Source organism: Medicago sativa, chromosome 3 (assembly GCF_051527215.1).
Source record: "Medicago sativa cultivar Bolivia chromosome 3, Bolivia_mono, whole genome shotgun sequence".
In the NCBI taxonomy this organism is placed as follows: Eukaryota; Viridiplantae; Streptophyta; class Magnoliopsida; order Fabales; family Fabaceae; genus Medicago; species Medicago sativa.
Window position 1 is genome coordinate 76,711,984 of NC_140751.1, and position 20,539 is coordinate 76,732,522.

The 20,539-nt window shown below is 30.6% G+C and overlaps 3 protein-coding genes across 4 annotated transcripts; all 3 read left to right on the plus strand.

Annotated features, from left to right (window-relative positions):
- The first annotated feature begins 323 nt into the window (after positions 1-323).
- Positions 324-6,282, plus strand: LOC146940352 (uncharacterized). Its single transcript, XM_085754056.1, has 13 exons — positions 324-709; positions 1,165-1,303; positions 1,427-1,560; positions 1,670-1,871; positions 2,383-2,621; positions 2,736-2,847; positions 2,921-3,062; positions 3,211-3,353; positions 3,503-3,672; positions 3,846-4,142; positions 4,238-4,293; positions 4,452-4,666; positions 4,906-6,282. The coding sequence occupies exons 1-13, from the start codon at positions 500-502 to the stop codon at positions 6,093-6,095; spliced, it is 3,249 nt and encodes a 1,082-aa protein (XP_085610182.1). The 5' UTR covers positions 324-499; the 3' UTR covers positions 6,096-6,282.
- A 2,542-nt stretch (positions 6,283-8,824) lies between these two features.
- Positions 8,825-10,432, plus strand: LOC146940353 (glutaredoxin-like). Its single transcript, XM_085754057.1, has 4 exons — positions 8,825-9,034; positions 9,647-9,735; positions 9,899-9,997; positions 10,124-10,432. Exons 1-4 carry the CDS (start codon positions 8,925-8,927, stop codon positions 10,207-10,209), a joined length of 384 nt encoding a protein of 127 aa, XP_085610183.1. The 5' UTR covers positions 8,825-8,924; the 3' UTR covers positions 10,210-10,432.
- Positions 10,433-11,392: 960 nt separating this feature from the next.
- LOC146940354 (glutaredoxin-like) lies at positions 11,393-20,149 on the plus strand. Of its 2 annotated transcripts, XR_015031984.1 has the most exons (5): positions 11,393-11,652; positions 12,716-12,804; positions 14,284-14,382; positions 14,692-14,889; positions 20,096-20,149. XR_015031984.1 is itself a non-coding variant. In XM_085754058.1 (4 exons), exons 1-4 carry the CDS (start codon positions 11,552-11,554, stop codon positions 14,766-14,768), a joined length of 366 nt encoding a protein of 121 aa, XP_085610184.1. In that variant the 5' UTR covers positions 11,393-11,551; the 3' UTR covers positions 14,769-15,014. The 2 variants fall into 2 exon arrangements, 1 of the variants encoding a protein (XP_085610184.1); XM_085754058.1 differs by lacking the exon at positions 20,096-20,149 and having other exon boundaries at positions 14,692-15,014.
- Positions 20,150-20,539: the final 390 nt, after the last annotated feature.

Below are 20,539 nucleotides of genomic sequence, written 5' to 3' on the forward strand. Positions count from 1 at the left end.
ATCCATTCAAGTTCATACATTACAAAGATTTTAAAGTTACATTTATGGTGTTGTTCTTTTATGTCACATTAAAGGTCACAAAATAGAGCATAGTAATTTTAAATTATGGTCTGCATTGCGGCCATAATATAAAATATTCGGAGGTCTTTATAAAAGCATCGCAACTTCAATTGCAGCCGCATTGACCACATTTTGCTGTAATATCAAAATTTACCGCGCAAACCTGACCACAGCTGCAATTTTGAAGCATGGCATGAACTCAAAGTCATTGGCTTATCCATACAATAATGACTATATAATAACCACTAAACTATGAAATATTGAACATATTGAAACCAATCATTTAAGGCACACTACCTTAACACCATTAATTCATCAAATCTATGTCTCTATGACCTCTCTTTCATGCAAAAATCCAACTACTACACACTAACAACACTAGCTCTAGTAGTAGCTCACACATAACTGGCACCAATTCAGCTACTGTGTTGGAAGATAAATGACTTTGCTTAGAGTATTAAGTTTGTGTATACTATGTTGTGTTTTGTCAACACTTTGTTTCGTCACCAAATGTGGCGGTTCAGATGTAACTGTGAAGTTCTTGAAAGCACCTCATGCATTCTCTCACTTGAACTCAGCAACATTTGCTTTTGAAGTTCTTAATTCTGGAAGTAACGGTTCTTGCTCAAATTGCAGCCTCAGTTGTAAGGTTTGTATGTCACTGGCTGTTTATGCTTATTTTGGGTATGGTTAGTTTGTAACATTCTAATGGCCTCACTAGTATTTAGGACATCTTTGGATAAGCAACTTGATTAAACGCTTATAACATAAACACTTACCGTATAATAGCTTATCCTATAGCAAAAGATAAGATTAAGTCAAACTGTTTTCATTGGCTATCTTGACGAGCTTATGGAAATAAAGTGAAAACAACTTATAAACATGTCATAAGTTGTTTTCATAAACTCTTATGTTAGTAGATAAACTTAAATAAGCCAATCCAAATAGACCCTTATTTTGTTGTGACTATAGCACATGAATTTGGCAATTTACTAGTGAATTTGATTAAGTATATATGTGGAGTTTATTTCGGAGGGGACGAGGGGTGAGGTGTTAAAAGCAATTATAATTATTGTGAAGATTCTAAGAATACCATTTGTGCAGCTTGATAATGGGATCAGATCAGTTTGTACAAATGGGAGAGTTACATACTCAAGCTTGAAGGATGGAAACCATACTTTTGAAGTCTGCACCAATAGAGATCAAGGACTCTTTGGCTGTGATAGCCATAACTGGACCGTTGGTTAAGAAACTATTCCTCATTCCTTTTGCTTACATCTTTATCAGAGTCTATTGAGATTCCCATATAAATTAGTTTTTCATTATACGCAATTTTGATAACAGTATTTTTTATTTATTTTTTCAGACACAATTCCACCAACAGCATATGTTACAGCCTCAACATCTTTCACAAGTTCTTTAAATGTTTCAGTAAATATATCTTTCACTGAACCTTGTATAGGTGAAGGTTTTGGTTGCAAATCTGTGAATACCTGCAATGTAAGTCGGTGGTCATCTAAAGTCGTTTACATTTCTAAAAATAAGATGTAGCGAGTATTGTGTTGCTAACACTGGTTCAGTTTTTAACTTTTGTGATATTTCTTTACAGCTTCTTGTCTATGGTGCTGGCAAGGTTATACCATCTTCCTTTAGAATTCTGAAGCCAAACCTCATGTATTCTCTTCTTGTTAGTTTATCCTCTACTGTTCAATACAGCCGAGCAATCCTTGTAATGGATAAGAATTTCTGTACTGACATAGCTGGCAATAGCTTTACAAGAATGCCAAATTCAAGTGTTTATGTACATATTGGTGAGTGTTATGTTATCTTTTATTATGTCATAGCAATAGTAGTTTAGTGCTAGATATATTTAGTAATTCACTAGGGTTTGATATATATATCATTTTTGTAATTACTATAAGGATATACATGTCCATATGAATATTAGTTCAAAATAGAACTTCATCTCGTTGACATATTAGCTGGTTAGTCCATTTTAAGATAAGTCAGATTACTTGTTTAAAATCGTTAATATGATGAAATAAACCTTTTTAAGTAAACTAGCAAGTCATACCAGACTTTCGAAAAAAAATAAAAAAATACTCAGTCTTAGAAATAACCGTAACATACCAGGTTTGGGCCTTGTTTTTTTTATAAAAAGGTCAGACCTATTTATGCAAAGCCTAGATTGTCCTAGCTTATTTCCACCCTAATTAAGGGTGTTTCTCTGTCTTTAACACACATACTGAAAGAACAAATTTCTATATCAGTTTTTGATGTTGAAAAAACTTGGTTTGCTTCTATGGTGAGCATGATCCACAGACAGAAGAAAGGTGTATGTCAACATCAGGACTCATGTACCCGAAAAGCTACTTCAAATTAGCAGTGAAACTAGAACAGTACAGGCAACTAATGATCATAACAAGCTAAAGGTGTATTTGTACTTCTCAGCTCCAGTTCTAAATTCATCTACAGAAATCATGAATTCTCTCAAAGTTAGCCAGGGTTCACTCCATCCAACTAATGCAGAAAATCTTGGAAATCGTAGATTTGGGTTCATGGTTAGTTAATTCATAAATGTAGTATGTTTTAGTCTTTTAGTTGTGTTGTGTTATGCTTGTTTCAAGTGCATCTCTTCTCCTTACACATCATTTTTTGGTTAACTGTTATTGTAGATTGCCAATATCTCCTCTACTGCTATAATCTCAGTTAACTTCAATTCGAAGTCAATAATAACCAGACAAGGGACTCAAGTTTCTCCAAATGCTCCGGTTAATTTTCTCTACGGTACATGTTACTGATGTTATCCACCAAGTAAAGATTGTTTGTATTTGCATGCTAACATTTTCATGCAATTCAGATTCTAAGAGACCTGCGGTGATGTTGAGTACACATAGAATGAGGACAAAAGATCACAATATTCAAATATTAATTGAATTTGTCAAGCCTGTTTTTGGATTCAATACCTCTTGCATATCAATTTCAGGAGGCCTATTAAAAAGGCAAGTATATAAGTACATGTACACTTTCTGTGATATTGTTTAAGAAAACTAAAGGTGGCTCAGTAACATATTATTTGTTGAAGAATGAGAAAGCCAAATTCCAGTTGATAATTGATGTTTTCTCTTGCAACTTTTTATTTCTGTCCAGCTTTCACAAACTAAAATGGAGCACATACATTGTTGAGCTAGAAGCAGATGATGATTTTGTATTTGTCAGCGTTCCAGAGAACGTAACTCGTGATGTTGCTGGAAACAAAAATCTACCTTCCAATGTTCTACAAGTGAGGCACTGTAAGATTCTTTTTTATATTTTTCTTTCAGTGATTGTGTTGCAAGCTATTATATCTAAATTTTTATTTTCATTTGTTAGATGCAAGATTTTTTATTTTATAAAAAATTCAATTAATTTAGACATATTTATGATTTCATGAATCATGCAGACTCAGTACCTCTCATTTCTTCTGTGATTTCTGCATTTGCAACTGCTACTTTTGGGCTGACAGCGATTGCAGCGGGCCTGCTAACGATCTCAACTGCAAGCCTTCAATCTGTTGATACATTCACGAGATCGTCTTCTTTCTTGATCGTTGATCCAGCAAGGAATCTATTTGTAAGATATCTATAGCATATATATGAGTGTATTATTTGGACTAGTGTGTGTTTGATTCATATTAATTAATTAAATGTTTAACATTTACGCAAACTACCAAAATACCTTACGTTCTTGTATTGATAATAGAGAGAATACCACATTGATGAGGTTATTTTTTGTTAACCACGCAGAGAATTCTGTGCCATATTCAAGTGTTTGCACTAGCTAGATGGTTATCAGTTAAGTTGCCAGTTGAATTTTATGAATTTTCAAGGCATTTGCAATGGACCATACCCTACTTTTCTGTGCCGTGGGAATCTGGACCTATGAGCCTGTTCATGGTAGGATCTAGTCCTTTTGGAAGCTCTAGTTCCTCCGCTAAAGCTTTGGCAACAATTCCAAACTTGCTGTTAGGTCAGAATTTGAATTACGGTGCTTTAGTGTACGGATCACCACTTACTTCTTCAGAGTACCAGCAATATTTTGAGGTCAGAATTAAATTTATATATCAATCCTGCAGAGAGAATGATAATTTTTTTTATAGACAATCAATGTCCATAATAAACAACTCATACCTTTGCAGAGCACAAATATGAAGCCAGAAGCTGAATATATTTTGGATTCACAGCATTCCAGTGGGTAAGTTATACATGTGTCAATGCATTATAATTTTGTTTGTGAAATTAGGTCTTTCCTTTTGATATGACAATGAACACCAATTATGAAAATGAACACCTTCTGTTTACATAATGAATAATACTTCATTTATCAATCAGATTATTTGTTTTTTACTGTAGATGGACAGATTTTTATAGAACCATGTTTTGGCTAGCTGTGATCTGTGGTGGTTTCATGGTTCTGCATGGTTTTCTACTCATTATCCTCAAATTTAGGAAGAGAAATTCTGAAAAGAATGGAACATATGGAGCCCTCGTATTCCCAAGATTTGAGATATTCCTTTTATTTCTAGCACTACCTGGCATTTCCAAGGCCTCTACTGGCCTTATCAGAGGTAATTTAATTCAATGTTATTATTTGCTATGAAGCACCCTCCTAGACATGTACACTTGACACGACACTGACACTCTCCCAGATATGCCCTCAATCCGAATTATCGGTGCAACGTTGATTATTTGACGCCTTACCATTACCATATACAATCTGTACAAACTGTTCCAAACCATTAGTGTGGTGAATCTGCATAAACAAATCATTAGGCTTAATTTTTCCTATTTGTTTGTATGGCCACAGGAGGAGCACCTGCAGCAATGGCAGTTGGAGTTATACTGTTGATTTTTGTGTCCACTGTGCTTCTAGCATTGTTCTTGTTCCTATCAGTTGGAATCACATTTGGAAAACTTCTTCAATACAAGGAAGTTCATCATGAAGGTGAGACATTTCATTGGTATCAAGAGCTTATAAGAGTAACTCTTGGACCAGGTAAAAGAGGCCAATGGACATGGAAAGAGAAAGCTAAATCTGTTTACCTAACTATATTTGGCCCTCTATTTGAAGACTTAAGAGGTCCTCCAAAGTACATGCTTTCACAAATATCAGGTGGAAGTCAACCAAGTCAAAATGACCACATTATTGCCTCAGATGATGAAACAGAAGATGCAGAAGCACCTTTCATCCAAAAGCTCTTTGGAATTCTCAGAATATACTTTGTGTTTCTTGAATCCATTAGGCGCGTTGCACTCGGAATTTTGGCTGGTGTCTTCATTCATACACGGTCGCGGTCGTCTAAGAGTCCAATCATTATTATGCTATCTATAACCTCTTTTATGCTATTTTTCATGGTGCTAAAGAAGCCTTTTATTAAGAAAAAGGTTCAATTAGTTGAAATCATCTCACTCACATGTGAAGTCGCATTTTTCGCTACTTGTTTTGTGCTGTTGAAGAAAGATTTTTCTGTTGGAACTGAGACTAAATTTGGGATTTTCATGCTTGTGCTGTTTTTAGTAGCGTATTGCTCACAGATTGCTAATGAATGGTATGCTTTATATGCACAAACAAAGCTTCTAGACCCTGAGGAGAAGTCAGTGTTGAGAGGTTTGAAAGTTGCTTCAATTGGGTTTGTTTTGTATTTCATCCCTAAAAAATGGATCAAAAACTTGGAGAAGAAGTTACCGCAAAATGGTCATGCGAACAGCGAAACTCGAGACAATGCTTTGATTGCCGAAAGATGTATGCACTCCGGTAGTAGGAGTTCAGGTACACCTGATATACCATGGTTGAAAAGAGTAAGGGAACTTGCAAAAGGTAGCTTTAGCAAGGATAGGAGTGGAGTTCAAATTACTGATCCTTCTACTAGTAGTACTACTAGATGGAGTGGTTTTTGGGGAAACAAGAGAAGTGGTAGTTCTTCTTCTGATTATAAGCCAAAACCAAAAAAAGCCTTGGATGAAGATTTGGAAGCCATTTTTGCCTCCAAGTCATAATACAAAAAAAAAAAAAAAAAGTTAGACTTTTGTGGATTAGCCATCCATATATACCTTATTGCAACCTTGTTTCTAGTGCTTAGATAATGTACAATTTTTATATAGTTGAACCGGTTGAATGTAATATTATAAAACTCAGATAATTTATTCACTCTAATAATGTATCAAGTTGGGTTATTAATTCAAAGAGAATGTTAATGAGTGTCCTTAGGGAATTAGTTAAAATACTAAAAAAAGTTTGCATAAAAAAGTAGTGTAATTATTGATAAGACAAATGTAACAACTTGTATTTCTAAAACAAAGTTTTTTTAATGGATTTCTTAAAGAATACACTTAAGGCACTCAACAAGACCCTTAATTCAAACCAATAAATAATGTAGTGCTAGTTAAACTTGTATGCATTGCCATTGTGTAATAAGTACATTTGTAGATTAATTTTTTAAAATAATAAATTACAGACACAAATATAATACATGGAAAATGATTAGTCTGAATTTCAAATTTTAATAGATTAACCCTGAGTTTTACACACACAATATAAGAAAAGTAATTAGTAGGGTGTCGAGTTTCAAGTGTGAAAAAAAAGTGGCAGCCCAAAGTTCTTTTTTGGAAGCTTGGTATGTGGATAAGAACCGACTAATTTGGGATCAATCCCACCATACATTAGCAAGATGTTGATTCAAAAATTAGTTGCATATCCTACCCAATGAGTTTAAGCTTTTGATTCACCTTAGACACCCGCATGTTAAATATCATAATTATGGTAAGTTGGGATAAAAATTTATCTTTCTAGCATGCGTGTAACCATCAAGGTATGCGTCCCAAGATTTCATCAATACTTTTTTTTTTAGGCTTAAATGCACTTTTGACCCTCTATGTTTCAAATAGTTGCGATTTTGGCCCCCTAAGAAAAAAAATGGATATTTTGACGCCCTATGTTTTGTTTCTCTTTTGATTTGCTGATTTTGACCAAGTCAACGCATACGTGGCATGCCACGTGTGTAATTAATTAATTAAAAAAATAAAAAATCGAAAAAATCAATTTTTAAATAAAATAAATGAAAAAAATAATAAAAATATTAAAAAATTCTGAAAAAATGAAAAATAATAAAAAAAAATAGAAAAAATTTCCAGATTTTAAATTAAATAAATGAAAAAAAATAGAAAAAATTTCCAGATTTTAAATTAAATAAATGAAAAAAAGAATAATAAAAAATTTAAAAATAATGAAAAAATTCGAAAAAAATAATGTCAAATTTTTCAGATTTTTAAAAAATTCGAAAAAAATATGGAATTTTTTTTAAAAAATCCGGAAAATTTGACATTATTTTTTTCGAAATTTTTTTTTCAAATTTTTTCCAGAATCTTTTACAGAATTTTCTAATGTTGAAAATTTGACATTCTAAAGGCGCAAGGAAACGAAAAAAGTATACACAAAAACTCCGACGAGAATACAACTTGGCCACAAATTTGGTACATATTTCTTCTTTAGGGAAATGAATGTTTCCATGACATTACTTTTTCAAATAAGTGATTCTTGGAATTGGCCATGAATTTTTGTCAAATTTTTTTTCGTTTTTTAATCATTTTTATTAATATTTTTATTTTTCAAGAATTTATTTCATTTTTTTGTGATATTTTTTCGTTTTTTATTTTTTCATTATTTTTCATTTTTCCATAATTTAAATATTTTTCCATTATTTTTATTAATATTTTTCCATTAATATTTATTCCATTATTTTTATTAATATTTTTCGAATAAGTGATTCTTGGAATTGTCCTGTGAATTTTTGTGAATTTTTTTTCGTTTTTTTAATCATTTTTATTAATATTTTTATTTTTCAAGAATTTATTTCATTTTTTTGTAATATTTTTTCGTTTTTTAAATTTTTTTATTTTTTCATTATTTTTCATTTTTCCAGAATTTATTTCATTTTTTTGTAATATTTTTTCATTATTTTTTTCGTTTTTTAAAAAATCTGGAAAATTTGACATTATTTTTTTCGAATTTTTTCATTATTTTTTAATTTTTTATTATTCTTTTTTTCATTTATTTAATTTAAAAATTGATTTTCTGGATTTTTTTTCATTTATTTAATTTAAAATCTGGAAAATTTTTAATTTTTTTAATTTTTTTTTTATTTTTCATTTTTCCAGAATTTTTTAATATTTTTTTATTATTTTTCATTTTTCCAGAATTTTTTATTATTTTTTTCATTTATTTTATTTAAAAATTGATTTTTTCGATTTTTTATTTTTTTAATTAATTAATTACACACGTGGCATGCCACGTATGCGTTGACTTGGTCAAAATCAGCATATCAAAAGAGAAACAAAACATAGGGGGTCAAAATATCCATTTTTTTTCTTAGGGGGCCAAAATCGCAACTATTTGAAACATAGGGGGCCAAAAGTGCATTTAAGCCTTTTTTTTAATACAAAACTTAGGTGAACTCATTCTTGAGAAGAAAGTAGAAATTTTAACATTGTTTATGAATGAAATTCTAACATTTGAGGTGAAAGTTGAACAAAAATTGAATTCAAGCTCTTGCAAAATATGAGTTAACTTTTTATCAATAATGAGTCTACATTGGCCATATACTCTTTTTTGTGTGTGTGAGAGAAGAAAAAAAATTCTATAAAAATTAAGTTAATCTTCTCTATTTTAAAAATGATTTTTTTTTTTTTAAGAATATATGCCTAGTTTGACAAAAAGTTTAGAATAATTGATCGCGGACATATTAAGCTTCTTTTTAGAAAGTCAACTTCACATACACACACCTCTTCAATTTTTGTCTTCTCCTTCATATCAAATTCCATAACATAATAATGGGTTCTATGTTTGGTTCTCAGAAGACTCAAGGGACCAAAGAAGAGATGGAAACAACGTTGAATAAAACTAAACAGATTGCTGCCTCTTCCCCCGTCTTTGTCTTCAGGTTATTTTTATTTTTATCTAATCTTAGTAACATGTTTTTGTTGATCAAAATACTAGTTAAGGAGATGTCAATATTTTTTTTAGGTAATAGTGGAATTCTCGAAATAAAGAGACTATATTTATTTCTCTACATATATAGTCTTTGGAAATTGACCGTGCATGCAAGTTTAGATATATCATATATATGTCTTTTGATTTTTGGTCAAGTCCGTGTTTGGTTTTGTGGTGTCACAAATTGATTTTGAATGAATTGATTATAGCTAAGAAGTAAGAATGAATTGACTGTAAAACAAAAATGAGTTGAAAAATAAATTCAAAACTTAAAAAACAATTGTAGAAGCCAAAAACTATATATTCTAGCTTCAAGTTAGAATGAGACAAAATTAGTTATACTTGAGAACATTCAATTGATAAAAAAAATCAATTCTACACTTTTAGAATCAATTTTAAATCTTTTGAAAGTAAAAAACCAAACATACACATAGTTTGATCATGTTTATGTATTGAATTGGTTGTCAAGGCAATTTGGTGTATGTAACCCTCCTTGTCCATTTTCATAAAGCATATCTTTTTTTAACCTTGACAATCCCATCTGTAATGTATGTTGTGACAGTAAGACTTATTGTGGTTACTGCAAACGGGTCAAGGATCTACTCAAACAGCTAGGAGCATCCTACAAGGTCCTTGAAATGGATATAGAAAGTGAGTTTACTTATTTCTCATGCTTTGTACCTTTTCTATCTGGGTTGAGATTGTGAATGTGCAAAATGCAAAAATGAGATCGTCTTATTTCTCAATAAATACAAAGTGGGTCTATCTATTATTATTATCTTCTGTTCTTGAATTTGTCTTTACCTATTTGAAGGTGATGGAGATGAGATTCATGCAGCATTAACTGAGTGGACAGGGCAAAGGACAGTACCTAATGTGTTTATTGGAGGCAAGCACATTGGTGGTTGTGACTGTAAGGCTACACACTCCTGTTGCTTCTTTTTTCATGTGGCAAAGACAAAATTAGAGTTGTTTTTTTCTTTCTCTGTTTTCATTATTTGTGTGTGTAATATTTTTATCACATGTTTATTTGTTGCAGCTGTTTTGGAGAAACACCGTGCAGGTCAATTGATTCCCCTTCTCACTGATGCTGGAGCGATCGCCAAGAACTCTGCTCAGCTCTGAATAGTTACAGAATGTTTATGGCACTACTAGTATTTGCTAAAGTTTGTGAAATTACTTTGTATTAATTAATATAATACACAAAACAAGCATGTGTAAGAATATACACTTTAATTATGTTAGTAGAGATATAGTTGGTTATAACTATATAATTCTAAAGTATGTGAAAGAGGATCATCTTATTGGTTAATCTTTAAATATAAAACTCTGGTTATTATTTGCAAAATTACTAATATTTTTTTTTTACAAGTACTAGCATGGCATCAAAATCTTTTTATCCGGGTTTGAGCCTAAGCCTTCAACCTCCTTGATTCTTTAGAATTTAAGTTGTAAAACTAATAAAAATTGTAAAATTATATCCGATTGTTTTAAAATTTTAAGTTGTTTACTTTGATTGGTATTAAAACTTAGTATCTTGGTAGAATCAATCTTTTCTATATTGGTTGTTGATCTTGTTATGGGTGATTGTCCGAGTTTGTATCTTAGTTTTGAGTTGGTGAAAGAATTTGAAGCTTTTTTGAACAAAAATGGTTTTGTTTGTTGGCTCATATTCTCAATCAAGTCAGATGATTTAGCTAAGCATGACCTTCCTTTAAACTTGTCTGGTAGAGTTTATGATTTTGTGTCTTTTTTTTTTGGTGAATGCGATTTTTGCCGATGCATCCACCATTACATTCCTATTTTTGCCAATTTTTGCCGATGCGTTTCTCAGTTATTCTTCGTCGGGCTTTTAGCCCATCTTGTTCACCTAAAAAAGAGACGATTGCTCTTTAGACACCCACTGAACGGCAATTAATTGTTGTTAGATACTTGTTCAAAAGGAAAAAAAAAAACTACCGTTCATTACTTTTCAGATTGGTTGAGTCATTTTTTAAATTGGTTCACCCGATTGAAAAAGTGTTTCAAACGATTTTCTTGAATGTCTAAAGAGCAATTTTTAAGACACACCCTCATATTGAATAAAATACATGTGAGTCACACTACTTTAGAAATGAATCATACATAAATAATACAAATCACATGTATTTCACATAATAAAGGAGTGATTATTTTAGTTTTTGACACATGAAAGATTAAGTGTTAGAAAAAGTGTGTTAAATTGTTAATATATTGTATTTGGGGGGGGGGGGGGGGGGGGGGGGGGGTACATGTATAAATGGAGAGTATGAAGTAAAATTCCATTTTAAACATAATCAACGAGTAATAATTAACTAAACTTCACTCGCCGCGCCAAATTTTGATGACAAGGTCATAAAAATTCCACAAACCCTAATTGACACGAAGCAAGATCAAATTCCAACACCTGTGTTGTGTTCTGTTTTCATATAGACATATAAATAAATAAATGGGTTCTATGCAGAGTTCTGCGAAGAGCAAAGAAGTGATGGGAACTGCCATGAACAAAGCTAAGGAGATCGCCGCTTCATCCCCCGTCTTTGTCTTCAGGTTTTCTATTTCGTTCATATTTTTTTTTTAATAACTTCATTTTTCATTAAATTTAACTTTAAAAAAATGAACTGATTGTGGGGATGCCAGTGATTTTTAGGGTTTAGGGGAATCTCAACCCTAACGATTTTCTTGAATGTCTAAAGATTTTCTTGAATCGTCTAACGATTTTTAAGAAAATCGTTATTTTTAAGAAAATCTTGAATCAGTATTTGGTGTGTCTAACGATTTTCTTGAATCAGTATTTGGTGTGTCTAAACATTCAAGATTTTCTTGAATGTCTAAAGAGCAATTTTTAAGACACACCAAATACTGATTTTCTTGAATCAGTTGCTTGTTATGCTCTTTAATGAAAAGGGACGTGGCAATGTAAACACGCACGTGTTGGTTGGAGTGTGTCCAAGCGTTTGACGCTAGCGGTTCTCTTATATAATATAGGTTGGAAAATAAATTCAAATCTAAAAATCAATTATCGAAGCCAATAGCTGCAAATTCTAGTTAAAGTTAGAATCAATTCTAGAGACATGATCATTTTTCCTCAAGAACATTCAAACATGTCAAAATCGATTCTACTCCTTTAGAATCAATTTCGGCTTCTCTAAAAGTGGAACCAAACATACACTCAGCCTTCGTTTCGAAACACGACGTAACCTGACGTCCACACAGAAGCACTGATTGTGGCTTCCCAATTTTCACAATAAAAACTCACGGTAATTGTAGCTTCACAATTTTCATGTGTAAAGTACATGGGATTCAAGAATGAGTCTTCAAAAGCTGTTCCTAACACACACTTAGCTGTTTTATTTTTTTACCAAACAAACAAAATTTATTAAACACAAAAAAGGGGTTACAAAGGATTGGGTGGGGTGGGGGGGAAGAACCAATGCCTAATAAGTCCCTATAGAAATAATAGCCAATAAAAGTGGGCACTTAGCTGTTAGGCAATGTTGTGCAATTTGATCTCATGTATGCATTGAATTGGTTGTCGAGACAACTTGTTGTCTTTCACACGTAGGTTTAATGTTGATAATCCCATTCTGTAATTTATGTTGTGGTGTGGCAGTAAGACTTATTGTGGTTACTGCAATCGGGTCAAGGATCTACTCAAACAGCTGGGAGCAGCCCACAAGGTCATTGAATTGGACAGAGAAAGTGAGTTTACTTTCAATGCCGTCTCAATATATTTCATGTTTGCTCGATTATCTGCTTTTTTCCAAAAGTTGAATGTGAGGACTATTTTGTTTTGTTGCCCCTTTTTAGGTCTTTGTTTGTTATTGAACCTCTTAGACATATTTTAAGTTTTCCAATTTCACTTAGGCTATGTTTGGGAGTTTTGGAGGGAAGGAGAGAACTTTGTAGAAAATGAAAAAGAAGAAAGGAGAATACAAAATCTCCGTATACGGGAAAACAAAAAATGTATTGGTAGAAGACTTTAGAGGGCAGACATGAATTTTTTATTTCAATGTTTTTATAATAGTCTCCATTAAAAGTATATTAATCATAAACATTTTCTTCTTATTCTCTACAAAAAAAACTCTCTTAAATAAGCTAGATTTGTGTCTTTTCCTCCCCTCTCTCCTCCTCTCCAAACCTCTCAAACTGAGCTTACTTGCTAGTTTAGTTTTGCCTTAGTTACTAATTACTAGTTTAGTTCCAGATCAACTAATCATAAACGGTGCCGAGGTAAATTATTAATTCTGTGCACAACACATGTCTTGTCATAACATTATTTTGAGGGTGGCTTCTAAGTTGAGGGAGTAATCAAGTCCCTCACCGGTGTACCATCAATAATATACCATAAGATCTATTTGAGGGTTTAGATTTGTTGAAACAAAAAAGAGCAACACCTATGCCTTGCCCCACCCAATCCCACTCTTCTTTTCATTTCCGGCAAACTCTTCCATGTTCTCATCCACTCATCGGAGGCAAGAAGATCTGCTCCTTCGCCATCACCCCTCCTCATTTTTTTTTTATCCGTTCATTTCCAATCAGATTTTGTTGAGGATTGATAAAAGAATTACCAGTATGATTGTTTTGGTCATCATAAAGTATTTTCTAGAAACTGATCCAAATCCATAAAATCCAAGAATTTCATGCAATACAAAAATTTGAAGGCAAAAGTTAAGTAAAACAGATTTTTATACGCACTGGAGAGAAACATGATAAGAATTCATACACCCAAATAATCATTTTGTAACGTAAATAATGGTCTTATTCAGAAGTAAGAGTTTTTCATGGCTTTCTTTGCACAATTCTGCTTCCAAGGTTCATAATATCCCTCCTCATGTTGGGTTCCTTACAATGGAATCGCCGATGAACCTCACTGTCTAACATAAAAGGTTTTGCTGGAAAAAACAAAGGGCAGGAATTGGGTGGGTCAAGGCATATGTGTTCTTTTTTGTTTCAACCAATCTACCCTAAAATAGATCTTGTGATATATTATTGATGGTACACCGGTGAGGGATTTAATTGCTCCCTCACCTTAGAAGCCACATATTTTGAGTTCATTGTTACTTTGTTATTATTGTACGAGTACCGTGCTTTGTGAAAAAGACAAAAATGAGTGTTATTTCCAATTAAATCCAAAGTGGGGATCTAGTATTATCTTCTGCTGTTTTTACCTATTTGAAGGTGATGGGGGTGAGATTCAAGCAGCATTAGCTGAGTGGACAGGGCAAAGGACAGTACCTAACGTGTTTATTGGAGGCAAGCACATTGGTGGTTGTGATTGTAAGGCCACACTCCTTTAGCTACTTTTTCATGAGGCGAACCAAAACTAGAGTTTTTATTGTTATGTTTTTCATTAGAGTAATGATATTTTGACATCCATTTGATGACAACTTTGTTGACAACCTTGTTTTTCTCACTTCTTATTGGTCAAAAGCAATGGAGAGAGAAAAAGAAAGAGAGAGGATAACAACATCATGTGAGTATGAGAGAGAAAGTTGTCCAAAAGTTGTCAAAAAGTGGTTGTCAAAATATCATTTCTCTTTTCATTATTTGTGTGTAACATTTTTATCACATGTTTATTTGTTTCAGCTGTTTTGGAGAAACACCGGACAGGTCAATTGGTTCCCCTTCTCAATGATGCTGGAGCCATTCCGCTCAGCACTTAATAGCCAAATAATAAATCTAGCATTACTATTTACTATAAAATTTATGGCATTATTTTGTATGATTATAATTTGCAAAACAAGTCTGTGTAATACTGCACTTTAATTGTGGTAACTAACTATAACTAGTATGGATACCCGTGCCAAGCACGGGCTAGAATTCAACCATACTTAAGTGGAAAAAATGTTGTATGTATCAAATGTAAGTTACATTTCAACGTTGAATAAAAGAGTGGAGGTTGGACAACATATAAGTCGAAAGACTCGTATACTTAATGCCTTAAATATTCGGTGAAAATGTAATATCGTTCTCACTTGGATGATTGCTCTAGGTCCAATGGGTCAATCCACACCAACGTGAGTTCCCCCATAAATTCCAACGGTCGTAACAAAACCCGGTTCGACTTTGTAGCGGAAGCGCGAGTGGGAGAGTTGTTATTGTGTCAAATGTGAGTAAAAGTTCAACATTGAATGCAAGAGTAGACGTTGAGCAACATAATATACCTAATGTCTTAAGATTTAGGGTGAAGATGTGGCGTCAATATCACTTATGTAGTTTCTTTTAGTCTAAAATGATGATTCAACTAAATGTATAATCCCCGGTAGTAAGAAAATTATGACGAACTATTTTATTTTTTTAGTTTTTAGATGTCATCTGCTTAATTGTTTGATCTTTAAATTTAGTTTTTTTATTGTCATTATGTTTTTTGAGAATTTTTTCATTCAACCTCTATTATTTTAAATTCCTTCACTTTTAGTCTTTGATGGCAATATACAATTAAAAATTGTAGATGTGTTATGTTGAATTGACAAAATACAATTTTATTAGACATTTTAAAGTATGACATTTTTTTAATTTACTCTAATTTTTGGGAAAATGGTTATCCAAAAATCTCCAACTACTTCTAAAAAAACCATAAAATTACCAACAACTTAAACTATTCCCTATATTCTCACGGATAAAACACATAATACTTATTGTTTTCCCTTATCTTCTCTCATGTTCAAATTCATTTTTCACATGCTTTGTTTTTTCTTCTTATTTTCTTTCTCTCGTAAAATAAAGGAACATAAATCTCCCTCCATGAAACCACAACGAACCAACCTTTTATAACATGTTGCGCCTCCACTTTATGTTATTTAACTATGTCATAGAATTGCAGACGCGGAGATGCAAACACTTGATTAAGATATGTCAATGTGTTAACTGTTATTTAAAGTTCTATGGTTGATGGAAGAGTAGATTTTAAACAAAATTTAAGTGACATGATCCATATATCTAACGTCTTAAGATTTTGGGTGAAGATTGGGTGTCAACCTCACTTGTCTGGTTCTCTTTTTCAAATTTGATTATCAAACTTAGTGTATGAAAATGATAAAAGGAAGCATGAGAGTGGCTTTTGCTCATAGTTCTATTATTGTTCGTAAAATAAAGGAGCAATAATAGACTCATGTCATCTTATTTAAACGTTTTTGGGTTAATGATGATTTATTTTATATATATCATAAAATATATAAAATTTACGACCTTTTTTACTTCTTTATTACAAATTTTGTACTATTGTATATTTACATATCAAAATTTAACTTATTAAATGTAAATTATGAATTTATTTCTAATATAAATTAGCTTTAATTTAATTAGTATATTAATTCTTGATTCATTATTTCAAACATTAATTTTAAATGAAACATGAGTTAAATTTGTATGAATAAAAGCTCTCGCCAATTTGAGATTTTGAATGAGTCGCTTATACACATTACTCATTTATTTTTTAATAATAATACTTAATAAGAATGTAATTTCTTCAACAAATGAGTTCCACAAATAACTATATTGTTATATTCCAAAACACTCATTTATTTTACAATAATTTATTTAATTAGATCTGTATAAAAGTAAAGAGAGTCGTTTCATAAACATTATTCTCTATTAGGTCCACCACTGTTTATTATGGTGTTTACCCTATGGTTTTAAAGGTAAAGGGGTCCTAGTAATCTTAAGTTAAGTCGGGAGATTAGTAAAGTTTGACCAAATAACTGTTCCACCTAGAATCAAACTCATGTTCTCCATAATAATTCATTGTTGATAGAGTTAATTAACCACTTGAACAAAATTTCTTGTTTTATTTATTTATTTTTTAAATTAACATCGTCGTAATTTTGTTTGAATCTACAACAATTACTAATCAACATTCATTTATCCTCTAAAAAAATTAACATTTATTTATTCAATATTGTTATTAGCATTTTCTTTCCATTTTCATGAACTCCTAAAACATACAACACTCATGACATTCATATTTAAAAATGGTTTTTATAATATATCCTTTCCATTTATATAAATTAGAGGAATTAGAGAAATATAATCATGAGATATTTTGTATTTTTCTCTCAAGTACTCTTGCGGTTAAATTCATACAATGAGGGGTATAAGTTTGAACATTGACACCTGCATATCAATGTCAATGGAGCTTCCAACCGGGTTGCAATGACAGAACTGTAAAATTCATTTGAGCATTAATATAATTTATGAAATTAGAATTATTTGAAATATTTTTACTAAAAAGCATTGATTGTAATGTGATTGAACTCAAGTGGTTAGTGAGTTCCAAATTAATCAAGAAATTCGAGTTTGATTTTTTCGGTAGAACAATCTTTCGATCAAACTCCTATAGACAAAGAGTCCTTTACAACAAAATTTTTTTTTTCTACAAAGAAAAAAATTTCTTATTTTGAGAGGTAAAAAATTAATTACTTCACAAATATTTATAATTTAAATTAATTTCAATTGAATACCGGTATTAATCATATTTATGTCGTTAAAGGTCACTGCATGAAATATATTAACAATATAAATATAAATTCCATATTAATAAAAATGGGAATACACTCTAAGGTTAATTTCAAAGTAACTTTTTAAAAATTAGTAAGAAATTTGCTTAAATTTTTTTTACACCCATTCTCATGGTCCAAGACAAAAAATTGTAAATTATAATTAGTGACGATGGTGCTATGAATAAGAAACTTCTATAATAATCTGGAAAAATTTAATGTATATAGTATAGTATTTAAGTCCTTAGTAAAATAATTAAGGCATTTTTTTTACAGAAGTTTAAGGCATTGTTGTATACTTAGAAATATTTTATCGCAAATTAATTTTAGCATATTTGTTCATATCAGTGAACAAAGTTCATTTAATTAATTCCATAATATTTTCAAATGAAATTCAAGATGATAAAAACAACGATTGGGACAAAGACTATCACTGAAATGAATAGAAAAGACCGTGTTGGCTCTTTTTCTGAATTCGATTTATGTCCCCAATTTTTTATCGGGTTAGATTTACATCCCCTGCTTCTTTTTTTCCATAAATGTTTATCTTAAATTTTTTTTGTTAGCGTAGATCCTTAAAATGTCAATTATTTTCTATTTTTAATTTGCAAAATGTCTTTTTTTTTGACGGAATTTGCAAAATGTTTTGAATAATATTTAAAATGAAAGACATAAGGTTTTATTGATTATCATAGTTTAAAAGTTATATATTTAATTAAGAAAAAAATATCCTATAAAACAAAGGTTTTTTTTTAATGTCAAATGTTAGTAATTAGTTGTTAGATTATTTTTTTCTTTCCCGAAACAAAATCAACTGTTTTCTTCTTCATCCAATTTTGTACCAAGAACCTATAACATCATGGAAAAAACAAAATCAAAGGAAACCAATAAATACATTTAATCAGGCAATTGATATATCATTAAATGGTTACATGATTTTGCATCTTTTGTATAAAAATAAAAGAAAAAAATGTCTTGTCAACATGCTATGTTATGGTTGAAAATTGAGCGGAAAAACATACATTTTGCTTGTTATAGGAATTATATTTGTTGAACAAAAAAATTATATTTAGCTTATTGTTAAGAAATACATGTATGATTGAAACCTTTGATGATTTAGTTAAATCTAATTGGTCAAAAATTAAGACAAAGGGTGCATGAATCCATTTGATTGGTTGAGAAATCAAACAATGATAATAATTTGATGGTTGTCATTGAAACATGTTTTTTTTTTGAGGGGGCAAAGTGCCATTGAAACATGATTAATAAGTAATCGAAAATTCATTTAATTTTGTTATTATAAGACTTTTACAACTTTCCGTTTACAAATAAGGTAAAATGCAGTTTTAAAGCATATGTGATTATTAATTTTAATAATAGAATGGATGATGATACAAAAACATGACGTTGAATAAAACATTAATATTTGTTCACTTAAAAAACATAATAATTTAATAATCTTTAATTAGGATATTAATTTTAATAATAGTATAAACTCATTTAAATATTTAATTAGGATGAAGGAAATAAAATATAAATGACTGTAAGGTTTATTATTTTTTTGAAACTGCACTTAAAATTTTAGGGTAGCACCTTGCTCCCTTTTAGTTAAAGAAAAAGGAACTTTTTGACTCAAAAAACAAAAACCAAAGGTGCCATAAAATCGATTTTCTATTATGTATTTCTTATCTTTTTCACTCCAAAGTTATCGATTCAATCAATTTTGTGAAAATGGGATGTTGTTCTTCTTGTCTATCGACTGGTTTCCATCTCAAGCATAAAGTAGCAAAAAACAAAAAAATCAAAAACCAAAATAAAATATAAAAGAGCAAGATATTAAAAGTAAAATAACAACATAAGAAACTTAAGAAAAATTAAACAAAAAAGAATAGATAGATAGAAAAAGTTGTGAGTATTGAGGGATTAAAATAAAACAAAAGGGGGATGAAAGTGATTATATTTGAACGTGGTAATAGAAATCCTTCATATATATTCTAATTTATATGTGATGCATTTCTTCTTTTCTCTTGATTGACTTCCATGTCCAAAATAAAGATCCGAACAAAAACAAAGAACATATAAACATCAAAAGAAAATTGAAAAGAGAATATGAATAAGAAAACATCAACCTAAGAAATCACATAAAAAGGAACATAACAATAAGAAATGTTAAATAAACAACAAAACAATAAAAAATAAACAAATAAAAGAAAAGAGAATGAGGTTGAAAGCAGTGATTTTTTATGGGAGGAAGAGATAGATGAAAATAATAAAAAATTAAATTGTCTATATACAGGGAAAAAATCATATCATGATCAATTTTGATTGGTTGGTGAAAAATAAGTGAGTCATGATCAATTTTGATTGGCTAATAGAAAATGAATGAGTCAAGGTACATTTTAATTGGTTGATGGAAAAACATTAAATGAAATGAGGAGTATGAAGATGCCATGTGTACTATTGCTTTTAGATGTATGCTTTTGTATTATATAAAGATCCTAAACTTGGTTACTGTTTAAATATAAAACTGTGGTTATTTAAGATGATAATGTAAGTTTTGCAGAATTTCAATTTTTTTTTTTTTTTAAATAGGACCATCTTCATGTAGAATTGTTACAAAATAGAATCTTAAGACTGTTGATATTTTTCTCGGGTATAATTTTGGTCCTACAACAAAGTATTTATTAAAAGATGACAAGAAAGCCATATTCTTTCATTTGTATTTCAAATAAAAATATTTGATTCATTAATAAATATAGACTTAACATTTTTATTTGTTTTTAATTCTTGTAAATATACCACTTTTATTTTGGAATTGACCATATTGTGACATGTAGACCATTTGGTACGTTAACTTTGGTCTACAAAGGAACAAAGTAACAATAAAAAGATGTATATTTGCAATGATTGAAAACAAATAGACTTTTTTGTATAAAAAT

Coding starts and splice junctions, on each gene's coding strand:
- LOC146940354 (XM_085754058.1), top strand. CDS start 11,552: ATGGGTTCTATGCAGAGTTCTGCGAAGAGCAAAGAAGTGATGGGAACT. Junction 12,805..14,283: donor CATTGAATTGGACAGAGAAA/GTGAGTTTACTT, acceptor ACCTATTTGAAG/GTGATGGGGGTGAGATTCAA. Junction 14,383..14,691: donor GCACATTGGTGGTTGTGATT/GTAAGGCCACAC, acceptor TATTTGTTTCAG/CTGTTTTGGAGAAACACCGG.
- LOC146940352 (XM_085754056.1), top strand. CDS start 500: ATGACTTTGCTTAGAGTATTAAGTTTGTGTATACTATGTTGTGTTTTG. Junction 3,354..3,502: donor TGTTCTACAAGTGAGGCACT/GTAAGATTCTTT, acceptor TGAATCATGCAG/ACTCAGTACCTCTCATTTCT. Junction 3,673..3,845: donor ATCCAGCAAGGAATCTATTT/GTAAGATATCTA, acceptor TTAACCACGCAG/AGAATTCTGTGCCATATTCA.
- LOC146940353 (XM_085754057.1), top strand. CDS start 8,925: ATGGGTTCTATGTTTGGTTCTCAGAAGACTCAAGGGACCAAAGAAGAG. Junction 9,035..9,646: donor TCCCCCGTCTTTGTCTTCAG/GTTATTTTTATT, acceptor ATGTTGTGACAG/TAAGACTTATTGTGGTTACT. Junction 9,998..10,123: donor GCACATTGGTGGTTGTGACT/GTAAGGCTACAC, acceptor TATTTGTTGCAG/CTGTTTTGGAGAAACACCGT.